The following is a 14,906-nucleotide window of genomic DNA, read 5'->3' as shown; positions in this document are numbered from 1 at the left end:
ACAGACGATCAGGACTTTTCCATGCTGGGAGCTTCTAAAATCTGGGGAGGCTGATCCCTTACCTGTCTTACACAGTGTCTCCAGCCAGGCTTCTTGCCTCTTGGCTGAAGCACATGGGGGCCCATTCTTCCTTAGGGTTGTTACTTCTATTTTGAGGTCTCTCTGGGAACTACAAGGTTTTAGAACTGAACTGACTAGAATTATGCTGTGCTACGTGATCAGACAGAGCTAAGAACAAAATATGTGCAAGCAAACAGTAGCTAGGCCGTTCATGGCACACTGGTGGGCATATCACACAGATGACCTCATTTTCATTGTTCCCTCCCAGCCTTGGGCTGGGGTCCTTTACTTTGGTTCAAAGTCTAGGATTTAAATAATAGTCTTCGTGAAAATCAAAGAGTGAGAATAGATCATGAAAATGCACAAGGAACTTATTTACGAGAACAGCCCAATGAGGCCAGACACGTAAAAAGTGTCTGTTACGTCAAAGATGGAATGTGTATCCTGAGAGAAGAATGTCTCTGGAAGGCAGGGAGGTCACCAGCGAAGACCCTACACAGGAAGAGCTGGCAAGGTGTCCCCGCCTGTGGCGATGTCTTTGGATGGCGAGCGCTGGGACACAAAGCAGAACACACAGTCAATCTGCAGCCTAGAAGCAAGGCCTTGGTATTGTCAGTGCTGGACACTGGCCGACGGGCATCTCGGAGTCGGTCATCTGAGAACCGACTCCAGCTCACACTTGCTTGACATCCACCCGTTGGGGTGCAGATGCTAGTGACTGGCCTGGGCCCAGGGTCCTGCTGATGTGGCTGCCCCTCTACACGTCTCATTCACCCAGCCTTTCCCTTTTTTGAAAACTGGGAGCCGGCTGGTTAGGGCTATTCCCACCAACAATGTTCCTGTCTCTGGAGCTTAAAATAGACCCTCTTGGCTGGGACTCTGGAGTGAGCAGTGAGGCAGGCATTTGTGCAAATAAGGGCTTGGGAGAAGGATTCCTACCCAGGAGGGAGGGGACAACAGCATGGCAGAGGAGGCAGGACCTCCTGGAAGGATGCGCTTTGGGGGCTCTTGCCAGTAAAAGAGCCCATAAGCCTCCTCCTGCCTTAACTAGACCCCCTGGATCGGGGTCTGGGGCCTCCTGGCCTGGTTGAAGTTCTGGAGTGTGTACATTGAAGAGAGAAACCTCTGTATTGTTCCACTGGCTCTCGCCTCATCCCCACCCAATAATGCCGGATTTCTACTTAGGAATACTCCAAAGGCACCCTTGGAAGCCCAAGTTAAAGCTTATCTTAATAAGTGCAATCCCAATATCTGCTATCACTAGCTGGACGCTCGCGTTTGTCAGGCATGGCACAAAGCACCGTAGGATGCATTCTTCTTTGATGCTTACAGTAACCCATTGAAAATTCACTATTTTGAGACAAGGTGTCTGGTAGCTTAGGCTGGCCTCAAATTTATGATGCAGTTGAGAATGGCCTTAAAGTTCTAATCCTCCTGCCTCTGCCTTCTGAATGCTGGGATTACAGGCACGAGCCAACACACCTGGTTTGTGCCGTGTCAGAGATTGGACCCAGGACTTCGTGCCAACTGGGCAAGCATTCCAACAACCTGAGCCCAGCCCCAAATCATTATCTCTATTGTACAGAAGAAACAAAGGATCAGATAAACCAACTCTTTCCCCAAAGTCACACAGCTATGATGAGGAAGAGAGGATCAAGACTAAAACCCATCAACCTGTGGGAGTCTTCACTACCCTGGAGGACATCCCTGCTCCTCTAGGTCCCATAGCGCCCACCTTTCATCCTGAGTTCCAGCATCGCCATCCTGCGTTACAACTGGTTTGATTGAATGTATCACATTTTTAGCGGGTGCTTTCTATGTGCCAGAAATGTTATAATTAAACCGCCCCTGGGCTGGGGAGCTTTCCATCTCCCAAGAACTGTATGTAGTTCCTTTCCTGAGCTCCTCACCTTGCCCCATCTGGGTTGTTCGAGAATGCTGGGTGAGGCTGAGGTGTTACAGATCCCCTTTGATAGGCAGTCCTCCCCTTCAGGGGCAGGGTCTTCTACCTGCACTGCAGCAGGAGATGTAGGGGTAAAACAAACTTATTTTGTGTTTTCTGTGACTTTGGGCAAATAGTTAAGTAGACTAAGTTTAACTTAAACTTAAATAGTTAAGTCCTAAGCCTCAGATTCCCCAAGTCTCGATAGAGAGTAAAGTGTGACTGCACTACAGGTGTGTTGGGATTCTCCCATGAACCAACATAGTTGGAGGAGTTAGCGCCTGCCCAACACCCAGTTACTGATGGATGCCCTCCTCTTAACTCATATATGCATGTATGTGCACATGTGTGCGGGTCCATGTGGAGGAGGCCAGACGACAAACTCAGATGCCATCCCTCAGAGGCCATTCATCTTGTGTCTTTGAGCTAGGCTCTCTCATTGGCTAAGGGTTTTCCCAGTAGGCTAGGCTGGCTGGCCAGCAAGCTGTAGGGATCTGCTGGGTTCTGCCTCCCCAACACTGGATTAGAGTACACAGTGAACTTCAACACTCCTGGCTTCTCCACTTAGTTTCTGGGGATTGAACCAAAGCCCTGATGCTTATGTGGCAAGCATTTTTATCAATTGAACTATTGCCCCAGGCTTGCAGTTACTATTTGTTGAGACTATGATACCGTGTTTCAGATACTAAAGGCCTAGTACATAGTAGATGCCCAAAGAAAGGAAGCAGGTACTTTGGGGTCAGCAGATAGAAGCTTTCAGTCACAGATGGGAGGTGGAGGCACACGTCTTTAATCCCAGCACTCGGGGACAGAGGCAGGTTGATCTCTGTGAGTTTGAGGCCAGCCTGGTCTACAGAGAAGTTCCAGGACAGCCATGGTTACACAGAGAAACCCTGTCTTTAATCCCATCCCCCACCCCCAAAGGAGAAAAAGGAAAGACACTCAGTCATTGCCCTCCACTGGCCATGCCTGCTCTGATGTGGAAGACACCTTTAACACTGCTCCTCAACAGCACTGTTGCTGGGAAGCCAGGGCAGGCACAGGCCTTGCACACACGCCCGAGCTCCGGTTTAGCAGCTTCAGCGGCTACTCCAAGAGGAAGGAACCGGGCTGCGGGCTGCTCTTCAAGGCTGTTTGGCTTTCTGTTGGCGCCATCTAGTGGTGAGTGCAGTGAGGCTCCCGGCAGGTCTGTAGTAGAGGTGCCTGGGATCTCCGCATCCCTGCTACCGCTGGCTGCCCATCCGTGCATCTTCACAGGTGCTTCCAACCCTTATTCATGAAGACCCAAGGACTCCATCCTCATACACGAGGCAGATGGAGACCTCAATTCCTGGTTTCTTCACTTTCCTTTCTGGCCTTGCATCAAACTCTGAGACTGGGCTCCACAGGTCTACACTCTAGACATCACTCCAGGACAATCAATGACTCTACCGTGGTTTCTCAAGGTCAAAGCTGTAGGAAGCGGCGCCTTTCTGGTTCAAGACAGTCCAGGAATGGGGAAACTGGTGACAGTTACTCTGCTGTCCCTGGGGCCCATTGTAAGCAATCATGAGTTCTCAGAAGTACTGACCTAGCTTCTCCGTCCACTACAGACTACAAGGAGGCTCAGCCTAGCCCAAGGCTGTTAGTATAAAGCATTGAGGGAGGACCAGTGGGTAGAACCAGGGGGATAGTTCTACTTCTGGATCCAGCACAAATACTGTGTGAGCCTGGGAAAGCCCCTGCGAACCTGGGAAGGCCCATCCTCTCTGAACTTTAGCGCTGGATGGGGCGTGGGCTACATGAGAAGCAAGGATCTCTGTAGCTTCCAGACTGGCTTGTATTAAAAATGAAGACTCCTGGGTTTCCTGAGCCCAAATCTCTGGACTAAACCCCTGGGAATGGATCGACACCCACCTTCTCTTCTTGGTATGTTCTGAGACTAGGTCTCTTGTATTCCAGACTGGCCTTTGAATATGATGTGTGGCTGAAGCGGTCCCTGAACCCCTGGTCCTTTTGCTTCCACTTCACATGCGATGCCACCACAGCGTGCACTACTAGACTCTGTTATTTGGGAATCTCTATTAGCTGCGTTTCGTCCTTAGGGATCAGAAGGAAGGGTCCATGTACTAGCAAGTAATAGGATGGATATTTCTGGGGTTCTGAAAGGCAGAGGAACCTCCATATCCTAGTACATATTTTTCAATCTCCTCACCTTATCGTGGGCCCCTCGATAGCTGTAGAAGAAAGCAAAGAACTAGCTAGGCTGCCTCCATTCACCCCTCAGCCAGGTCCTTTCGTTTGTTATAAGAGGGGCTGGGACAGCCAAGGCTGGGGGTGGGGGCTTGCTGCCCAAGGAGGTATTTTTCAGAGTCTCCCGCCCTCTGGAGTTTCCAAGGACAGCACAGAGCCCTGTCTAGTATTTGACCAAATATGGTGGTATCTCTCGAGGAGCTCACGCCCCAGCCAGCTCCTCAGTTATGCTGTGGAAACCTGCCCTGCACAGATTAATCTTGTGACATTCAGGAGCCTCTCACCCTGCCCTCCTCCCCTCCCTAGTTCTTGTAAATGGCCAAGACTGGCCCTCAGCAAGACAAGACAGGGGAGCTGGCCCACCCCTTCCTCCTCTGCTGCCCCCACCCCTGTGCACCCCCCAGGGAGTGTATTTACTGCTCGCTCACTTTCAGTTGACCGTTCACTCAAGGTGAGTGGCCTTAGCCACAGAGGGTTGGCTGTCAGTTTAGCGTTTGGGGCCCCATGGACCCTGGGTCACCTGAGCTGATGAAGCTGGAACCCTCTTTAGGAAGGCTGCATGCAGTGTCTCAGACAGCAGGGTTGGTTTGAGGGGTACAAGGGAGAGGTGTAAAAGACCCATGAGCCCTAATACTAAGACAGCTGCTGTTTATAATAAGAAACGTAATAATTATAATCATTACAGCATCATTTTATAATAAACAGTAAAGTGTTTATTGAGCGCTCACTCTGTGCCAAGCATTGTCAGCTATGACATGGCCTATTTCTTTATTCTTTGTAGCAGTCTCGAGAGATATGGAAACAGATGTAGACAGTAAGTAGGAATCAGCAGGGGCTGCTACTCCTGGGACGTGACTCTCATTATAGAGAGAATGGAACGAGGCTGAGAGAGAAGGAAGGTCATAAACAGTGGTCAGACAGGGGATAGGCCCCGAAAGGGGAGATCTCTCATGCAAGATGGCAAATGTTACCCCATGAAGCTTTTCGGTATCTGTACCTTGGCCTGGGTAGAGCACACAGACTCGGAGACCTGTTCACGGAGGGCTAGAACTGCGCAGAAAATATCCCAACACAAACAGTGTAGGGAGGCATGTTGAGTTCTGGATCAGAACCAGGCCCAAATCCCAGCGCTGACACTGCTAATTCACTGTGGAATACCAGGCCAATTCCCTTCTTGCTCGGTCCTCAGTTTCCCCGCCTGTAACTAGATATGAGCTCACCTGAGGCTGGTTGGAGAACCTGAGGCGGTTTCCTTGGGAGATAGTACTGTCTGGCCCTGGACCAAGAAGACAGTCTCAGTACATTTTCTCTTCTGACCAACCAGCAGCCCATCCTCCTCCCTCCCTTCCCCCTGGCCATCCCCAAAGCAAACGAAGCTGATTGTCTTAACTGGCGCTGTGGGTGCTGGCTGGTCAGCCGGCCGCAGGCCACAGGCGGAGGTGCCATCAGCCAGGGCCCCACCAGACACACAGGACATTGTCCTTCGGTCAACAGCCCCTGGGCACCTCAGGGCCTGGCTCCTGGCCTACCCCCACACCCCTCACCGCCTGCCACTGTGCTGCTAAGACCCAGCCAGCTGGGGGCCCAAGGCTCCCAGCTGACAGTGAGCCCACCCACCCACACCCCCCAGCAGCCCCCCGTGGAGCTATAATTGCCTCAGTCCATCCTGTTGCTGCTATTCTCTCTCTGCGGCATCTGGGGTTCCTGGCCGGTGGCAGCTGCAGGCCTGCTGCCTGGGCTTGGTGGGATGAACTGGCCACACAGCCTGGTACGTGGTGCTCCCTTCTCTGTAGCTGTTCTTTCCCCCATTGATTAATGGCTGCCTGTGTTTGCCTTGGAATCTGCAGGGACCAGCTCTGTCCTCTCCTCCAGGCCCAGAGAGAAACAGAGCCTGGTCTCAGGCTGCAGTCATGGCCTAAGGCTTGAGCTACAGCTCTGGGCACAGCCTGGTCACACTGAACTCTTTCAGGAGGAAGTGTCCCGGGCGATCTGGGCAGACTCGGGCGCTAGAGCTTTTCCAGACAGGCTTCTGGGATCTGGGCAGCGTGCATGATCTTGGGCAAATCCTTCTGTCTTTGTTTCCCATCTGGAAACTGAGGGAGGGGATGTTGAATTTGATCTGTTTCCCCTGCAAGGTGAGTTGAGGAACGTGTGGGCAGCTCACCCGAGACGGCCTGCAGTGAGGGAACTATTTCTGCTGCAGAACATGGGGACCAAAGGGAAGAATTTAGCAACCTGATTCACTGCTGTGGCTTTTAGGCCAGCAAGTGGCTCTGCCAAGAGGGGCTAGGCTGGGACTTGTTTCTAAGGCTTGCTGGGTAGCCTGGATGATAAACCAGGCCTGCTCCCCCTCTCACCCCCTCTCCCCCCGTGGGCCAAGGTGCAGAGAAGGCACAGAGTCTGGTAAGACTCAGAAATGGAATGAGAAACAGTGAGCTGGAATAGGGTGAGGTACGTTGTCTGGTGCTGAGGTGGAGGGGTGGTGTGTGTGTGTGTGTGTGTGTGTGTGTGTGTGTGTGTGTGTGTGGCACAGAGGGAGAGAGAGAGAGAGAGAGATCTGGAAATGAAGCCTTACAGGAACCACGCGCCAGCTCCGCCAGCTCCATGCAGTGTTCCTTCTCGCCCACTCTGTTTCAACTCATTTCCTCTCAGCAAAGCCTATAGGCGGCTCAACACCCCCTCTCCCTCTTCCACGTCCCTGGAAGACATTAGGCTGCTTCTGTTCACGAATCCTCCTTCTTAGTCCATTGATGAGTCTCCAGAGAAGCTGGGCCCAGCCTCCCTGCTGCTCCAAGGGAGAGCCCTGCTCCCCAGCCATGGCCTGCCCTTGCCACTCCTGCTACCTTTCTGCTCTGCCCCCCACAGTTAACAGCATGGAGGTCCCTGAGGTCCGGGGGCAGGCGAGGTGGTGGAATCTATTCACTCTGCAGACGCAGGCACAGGGGATGAGATGAGATGCTTTGAAGGGAGTCTGTCCCTGGGGGGAGCAGCTAAGGAGATATCAAAGAATTATATATCCAAGTACAACTGCGGATGTGTTAGGGACATGTGGGGTGCGGCGACTCCAAGGTGTCCAGAAGCAATGCTGAGGCAGTGACCTAGAGCCCACAGCTGGGCAAGGTTTTCAGAAGGTGGAAGGAAAAGGCAGGACTTGGTGGGCAGGGTGCAAAGTCCCTCCCACAGCAAGGAACATGGTGAGCACCAATGCAGAGGAGGCCAGAAGGGACACAGGAGATCCTGGCCCCCAGAGGGCCTCAGGAAGGACATTAAGGGGGAAGGTGGCAATGTCAGAAACGCTTTTCAATGACCGCCACTGGCCTTGATACAGTGAGTTGGTTAGGAGCCAGGCAGGCTTAGGAAAGCCAGTTAGGAGGCGGTGGAGCTGTCTGCAGATTGAGTAACTAGAGTGGGCAGGGGGATTTTCCAGAGGTACCTGATTTCAAAGACTTCAAGATGCGGGAGTGTCATCAGTGCCCAGCACAAGTGTCCATACACAAGGTGGCCAACACAGAGACCTCTCTCTTCTTTGCCCTAATCCTAAGCCTTGGCCCAGAGAGACTTGGTTCTGGCCTCTGACCAATAGCCTTCTTTCTCAGCTGCTCCTTCTTGCCGTCTCTATCTTCCTGGGGTCAAGCCAGCCCCGAAACACCAAAGGCAAAAGGAAGGGGCAAGGGCGGCCTGGCCCCTTGGCCCCTGGGCCTCACCAGGTGCCGCTGGACCTGGTCTCTCGCGGAAAGCCCTACGCTCGAATGGAAGAATATGAGAGGAACCTTGGGGAGATGGTAGCTCAGCTGAGGAACAGCTCGGAGACTGCCAAGAGGAAATGCGAGGTCAACCTGCAGCTGTGGCTGTCCAACAAGAGAAGCCTGTCTCCTTGGGGATACAGGTAGGTGGGCTGGGCCCAGCAGGCCACCGTTTCCGCTGTCCCACGCACTGTGTTCAAGACCTGGGATTCAGGTGAATTTTAATCCCTCTTCTGCATCTTTCAGCCAGTTGAATAGCTTTGCTGAGCCTCGGTTTCCCCAGCTGTCAGTGGGAGTAATGGTGGCATGTACTTCACAGGCTATTATACACAGATAGACATACACAGTTCTGCCTTTTTATCCTCCGGGTCCCAAATGTAGGGCTTCTAAAGTACTTTGTCCAGCATGGTGGTCCATGTCTGCTGGCTACGTTCACGTTTTTCACATTAGAGAGGTGCCTTCTTAAAATCTGCCTCAGAACCACCTCAGGGTTCCCGTGTTCACCCAGTCAGACTCCCTAGGATCACAGAGTTTCACCTGCCTATCCATGCTTAGGGCACATGGCCCCCTGCTTTGACTTGGGGAACACTTTGTGGCCCTGGGTTACAGAGGCAACGTCTGTGTGTCCATCTCCACCCCCTAGGTCAGCGTGCAGAAGAGGCCCAAGGTACATGGATTTGATGAAGTGAAGAACTAGCTAGCTCACTCACAAACACAGCCCAGAGCTTTGCTGGCTACACAGCTGATATCCCTAAGACTCTAGAATAGCACTGTTGGCCAGAACTTCCTGGGATGAAGTCCACTGCGGTGGCCTGGTGACTACTGAACCGCTGGAATGAGACTGAAGGACTAGTATAGACTGACTCAGATTTAGGCCAGAGCATGTAGCCAGTGGCTACTGCGTTGAGCGGCATAGCCTTGGACTATGACAGTGCAATCAGCAAAGGGCCTTCAGACCACATCTTGCTCCTACTTGACTGTGCCCGGGTGCCAGTCAGGGAGATTGTAAAACTGTAGGCTCATTCAGGAGACTTCAAGTTGATTTCCAAGGAGCTCCCAAGCAAAATGAGGTGACTGACACCGGATAGTCCTAGGTCTAAATTCTCTTACCTCTCATTCGTGTTTAACTGAGGAGGAAATCGAGACAGAGAAGAAAGATATTCTAGGTCTGGGACAACCTCAGAAGGATCTCACTATGAGTGTCTCAAGTCTAAGACCGATTTGCCTTTAACGCAGTATGTGAGCCAGGAGGTGGTGCTGCACGTCTTTGATCCCGGCACTTGGAAGGCAGAGACAGGCAGATCTCTATGAGTTCAAGGCCAGCCTGGTCTACAAGAGCAAGTTCCAGGACAGTTAGAGCTGTTACACAGAGAAACCCTGTCTTGAAAAACCAAAAACCAAACCAAACCAAAACAAAAACATTGTATGTATATAAAAATATAATCTCCAGAATTCACATTGGGAAGGAGAGAACTGACTCCCACAAGGTGTCCTCTAGCTCCTTGTAAGGACTCCTCTGGTCTCAGATAGACAGACAGACAGACAGACAGATGATAGATAAATGGAAGATAGATAGATAGATAGATAGATAGATAGATAGATAGATAGATAGATAGATGATAGAATAAAAAAATCAACAACTTGTTGGGCTGAGCATGGTGTAATTTCAGCACGGGGAAGGTTGAGGCAAGAGGATTCCAGGCAGGAGGTCACCCTAAGCTACAAAACAAGACCTTGTCTCAAAAACAAAAAGCAAACAGAACCCACGAAACAAAACCAAACAAAGAATAAAGGAAAAACCGAATCAATCCAAAGCAAACCACAACACCCTAAAACTTGTTGAGTCTCTGAGGTTCAGTAAAACAATAGAATACAGGCCCAGATCCTCTTCCAATGCAGATTCTACATCCACTTGTGAACATTTTCTCCCTGTAGATTAATTCCCCACAATATAAAAATAGGGTAGATAAGAGGGAAGGCTTAGGTTTTTCCATGGTCCCCGTGGGATCTTACTGGGTAAAAGGAGGAAGCTGGGGACACAGTGGTGACAGAACCTGACTAGCGGTGACTTCCAAATCGGGGTCTCCTTTTTTTGGGAAGACAAAGTTGATTACAACACATCCTGGTCACTAGCCCTAACCCTAACTCCATAGGACACCCTGGGGATGACTCAGCAGCTCCCTTTGTTGTTATTGGTGGCGCTCACCCTGCTCTCTCCCACCACCTCTCTCTTCCCTCAGCATCAACCACGACCCCAGCCGCATTCCTGCAGACTTGCCCGAGGCGCGTTGCCTTTGTCTGGGCTGCGTGAACCCCTTCACCATGCAGGAGGACCGCAGCATGGTGAGTGTGCCAGTGTTCAGCCAGGTGCCAGTGCGCCGCCGCCTTTGTCCGCCACCTCCGCGCCCTGGGCCCTGCCGTCACCGCGTCGTCATGGAGACCATCGCGGTGGGTTGCACCTGCATCTTCTGAGCCACCAAGCCAGTGGCCACTGCGACTCCTCCCTCCCCGCACCCACTGTGTTCCTGTAAGGCCGATAAACAGTAAACGTTGTCCTTTGTAATGGAAGGCATTGGGCTTGCTCCTTGTGACTAGGAAGTTGAAATTGTGTCCGGGTTGGATATCCCTGGGAAACAAATTGCAGATCAGTTTGAGTGAGCATTTCCCAGGACTCAGCCCTCAAGAGTGAATCGGGCTATTAGAAAATGCTGGGCTGGGGATGTATTTAACTCTTCAGTTAAAGAGTCTGCCCAGCACAAATGACGTCCCGAGTTCCATCTCTAGCACTACATAAAACCAACAGGGTGGTGCACATCTGTAATACCAGTAGTCTGGAGGTGGGTAAGTCAGGAAATTCAAGGCCACCCTTGGGTATGAGTATAGCCTCGGATACATGAGACTCAGGAAACGAATACTGCGTCCATTTCTATCTCTTGGGATGGTGGCAGACTTCCTCTGCTCTCTTCCCTGTCGCAGCTGTATAATTGGAACACGGCTGTCATAAGCCAATACACTACCCAGCTAACTCAAGTTACTAAGACACACAGTCCTAAGAAGCGGCTCCAGGTTCTGCAGTGCCAAGCTAGGGCTCAGCCTCTCCTGGATGCTGTGGCTATGACCCTTGCCACAGATGGGAAGGGTTGCCCTTAGCCCCAGGGTTCTTTGCAGAGCAGACCTAACCTCCCTCTAAAGGGTCTCTGGTAGCCCAAGAGGTCCTAAAATCAGCATCATCATCTCCTCCTCCTCCTTTTCTTCTTTTTTTTTCTGGAAGGGGAAGTCTGATTTTAAACACCCAAGAGATGCAAGGCAAACTAGATAGGCCATTTTTCACCCGGCCACTTTTCTGCAGCACTGGGTACCAGTATCTGCGACCCTCAAAATGTCAGTCTGTCCAGGCAGACTTCTGGCTCAGTACTCAGAGGCGCTGACTTAGGTGGGGTTTGCTATTTTTCCACTTGAGTGCTGTGGCTTCTTTTAATCTCCACTATTGTGGGGGTGCCGATGCTGCCATCTGTGACCGCACTTGGAGAACCACCGGGTCACATCAAAACATTCTACTGACCAACCCCGGCAACATGGGGTTATCCTAAAGCCCATACCGGGTCTTGCCCTGATACTAGCTCTTTCCCCTTGTAATTGAATCTTGCCCCCCTGTGCCTTCTAATCCCACAGCAAATCCCCAATCAGCTGTCCTGGGCTCTAAAAATACCTTACCTCCCCCAGGACAGCTGTGAGGGGCTTGGGCTATTTTCTGTGGGTGAGATGAGCTAGCACGTTAGAGCTAACATCCTACAAAGGGTCAATAGCCCACTGTGGGAACATTTCACTCAGCTGCTTGAGCCCGTGTATGTACAATAGCTTCAGCGTGGAATGCTTTAATTGTCTAATTCACGAAAAGCCAATGGTTAGGTATGTGCCTGTCTGGGCTGGAAAGTAACTTACCTTTTTTGGTATTGTTGTAGAGTGTATACTGGTTAAAATTACCCTGGGAAGTTTTGGCCTGGTTCCAGACACATGGAAAATCGACTCCACGTGCCAGCTCATGCCGATCCCTTTAGCAGCCACGTCTGTAGGGGTTGCTTGTCTTTAAGGCTCCCACAGATGTGCTCTGGATCTATGTGTACCCCAAAAGGCAGGGTATCAAAGTCAGGCTTTGTCCATGCTAAGGAGTTGTTTTTACCACTGAGTTATCTATCCTCCAAGCCCTGTGCTCTCTGGGTCATAGGCCCATGCGATGGGTACAACAATTTCCAAGGCTTTACTGGAAGTCATTGTGGGAGAAGGTGAGCTGCGGGAGTCCTGGGGGAGCATGGGTAGTGTAGGCAGGAGGAAGCCCTCTTCTTGGCGAGAAAGGGTCATCCTTATAGAGGGTGCATTAGAATCTTAGAGATGCTTAGTATACGCTTGTTATACAAGGTGAAAAATTTCCCTACTGCTGGTTCCTTATCTGAAGCGAGCGGATGAGATTTCACTATCTCCAGGCTCTTGCCCAGTCTTTACAATCCTGGCACTTAAATGTGTAAAAGCCTCTCTTAAAAAGGGTTTTTGTGGGCTGGAGAGATGGCTCAGCGGTTAAGAGCATTGCCTGCTCTTCCAAAGGTCCTGAGTTCAATTCCCAGCAACCACATGGTGGCTCACAACCATCTGTAATGGGGTCTGGTGCCCTCTTCTGGCCTGCAGACATACACACAGACAGAATATTGTATACACAATAAAAATAATATTTTTAAAAAAAGGGTTTTTGTTTGTTTGTTTCTTTGAGTGAGAGAGCAAGAGAGGAAGAAAGACTGTACGTACAAACGCATATCACATGCGCTTGTGAAACTCACAGGGTAACTTCTGGGAGTCAGTTCTTTCCTTCCACCCTGTGGGTTGAACTGTCTTCAGGCTTGCCAGCTTGTCTTAGTCTACTGACCCTCTTGCTGGCCTGAAACTTGGTCTCTTAGCTCAGGCCTTGGGAAAAGTGAGTCTATAAGGAATCTAGAAACTTACTTGGGTCTAAAGCTGAATACACACTTCCTAGAACATGACATAGAGAAAATGCAGAGGCTTCCAGGGGACCTACTGTCTGCCTCCTTACTTCCTTTAGCGCTGCTTCATGGGTGGGTGGGAGCAAGGCCTTCCTTAGCACCCTAGCCCCAAAGACAGCTCAGGTCATCTGCTCTACAAAGTAGAATATCTGTGTAGAGTTTTGTGGGTTTCTTTTCTTTTCTTTTCCTAGACAGACTCATGTAGCCCAGGTTGGCCTGAAACTTACTATGTAGCCACAGAAGACCCTGAACTTCTGATCCTCCTGCCTGACTTACCAAATGCTGGGATTACAGGCAGTGATGTGATGATTCAGGGCTTTGAGCATGCTAGGCAGGGCTTTTATGAGTGAGTGATGCTCTTAGCCCTGTGTGCAGGCTTTTAAGTACTCATTATACTGTGGACTACAGACGGTAAGGGTGGTGCCCTTCTGCGTTGCTGGTCAGACTCACAGGCCTCTCTAGGCCTGGGCAGGGAATGTCTGTTCTGGCTTGAGAAGGCAAGGTGGGCCCCAGGATGCTTTCAGTTGGCCTGTGGTCCCCTTTTTGGGATCTGTCCTGCTAATGATGAGACCATGAGATGAACTTGAAGGCTTGGGCAAACAGGCCTCAGGGCATTGAGAGTGGTTTTGGTTTGGAGCTGTTTAGGCCTGCCTATTCAGGCAAAGGAGGGCTCTGAAGCGCAGCCAGCTTAGCCTTAGCATGAAGTCCCAGCCCAGGGAAGGACCTGCCCTGGGTCTAAGCCATACTCTCCTGAGGGACCCAAGGGGGCGGAGTCAGCTGAGTATGTTTTGTATTGTCTTTGCTCCTCTGGCCCAATACCAGGCATACAATAACAGCCTATACCACCTGCATTTCAAAGTTCTTTGGAAGACACCATCACACGATTTGACGTCACTAAACTTGAGGATTTGGGGGTGTATAGGTACCCCCACAGCCGTGACATTTGGATAAGGCCTCTGCTCCCAAGATGATTATTATTCGAATCTGTGATTCTAAGCAAATTGGTTTACTCTATCGCCCTATTACTGGTCCAGTGTCTGAAGCCCAACCAATCAGCACTCGGCCCTTCTCTGGCCACAGTCATTGGTGCAGGGCTAGTCCACACGGCCTATGGGGGACCTGTTGACACTACACAGTCTTTGGCTGTGAGAGAGGGACCCGGGGATTGCCCTGTGCTCTGCACATGGCCTCAAATCGTTTTACCCAGTAAGGCCTTCACTGTTTAGGGAGTTTTCATTTGTTTTTCTTCTACTTCAGCCAAAATTTGTTTTACTGGGGTGCCAGTCTTATGGCTTCTGTAATAGCCACCACATGCACACCATATCTTCACTGCCACCACCATCACCTGGTAAAGCATGAACCTTCGTTCCGGTGTGAGGCTAACTGCACGGGAGGGGTTTCTGCTCTTGTGCTGCTCTCAGTTAAGGCGAAGCGCCAGACTGGGTTGTTCTATAACACTGAGCTGAGACCTCAGACAAGTTATGCTGTCTCTGTGAGCTCTTGCCTTCCCTGCAGGAGGAAACAGCCAGATGAATCTCAGGACTGTCTGTTGGGCAAGCTTCTGAGCTATGATCCTCTGGCAGCCATGTTTCCTCTGTACCTCCAAGCCTCTCCCCTAAAGCACAGTTTAACAAGTCCGAGTGGTGTGTGTGTGTGTGTGTGTGTGTGTGTGTGTGTGGTGTGTGTGTGTGTGCCCCCACCCCACACTGGCTCCACTCCTGTGTGTTCCCTCTGCAGAAAGGCCCAGGTCCAAAGCAACAAAGACAAGTTTCACTTCAAAAGCTGATTTGGGAGTGTGGTGGTGCTGAGACTTGAACCTGGGGCCTCATGCATTCCAAATATATGCCCTCCACCAAGCTACGCCTGTGACCCTGAATGTTTATTTGATCTGTTTCTGTA

The 14,906-nt window shown here is 51.0% G+C and overlaps 1 protein-coding gene across 1 annotated transcript; it reads left to right on the top strand.

The window, feature by feature from the left end:
* The first annotated feature begins 3,501 nt into the window (after positions 1–3,501).
* Il17b (interleukin 17B) lies at positions 3,502–12,720 on the top strand. Its single transcript, XM_087896021.1, has 3 exons — positions 3,502–3,910; positions 7,831–8,120; positions 10,218–12,720. Exons 2-3 carry the CDS (start codon positions 7,984–7,986, stop codon positions 10,447–10,449), a joined length of 369 nt encoding a protein of 122 aa, XP_087752147.1. The 5' UTR covers positions 3,502–3,910; positions 7,831–7,983; the 3' UTR covers positions 10,450–12,720.
* Positions 12,721–14,906: the final 2,186 nt, after the last annotated feature.

The sequence above is a fragment of the Myodes glareolus genome, chromosome 13 (genome assembly GCF_982192425.1).
Source record: "Myodes glareolus chromosome 13, mMyoGla1.1, whole genome shotgun sequence".
Classification (NCBI taxonomy): Eukaryota; Metazoa; Chordata; class Mammalia; order Rodentia; family Cricetidae; genus Myodes; species Myodes glareolus.
The sequence above is the reverse complement of the archived record's forward strand: the minus strand, read 5'-3'. Positions and strand labels throughout refer to the sequence as shown.

What these genes read in the sequence shown, in the direction of transcription:
- Il17b (XM_087896021.1), top strand. Translation starts at nt 7,984, where the DNA reads ATGGAAGAATATGAGAGGAACCTTGGGGAGATGGTAGCTCAGCTGAGG. An exon ending in CTGTCTCCTTGGGGATACAG is followed by an intron (nt 8,121 to 10,217) that starts GTAGGTGGGCTG and finishes CTCTTCCCTCAG; the next exon opens with CATCAACCACGACCCCAGCC.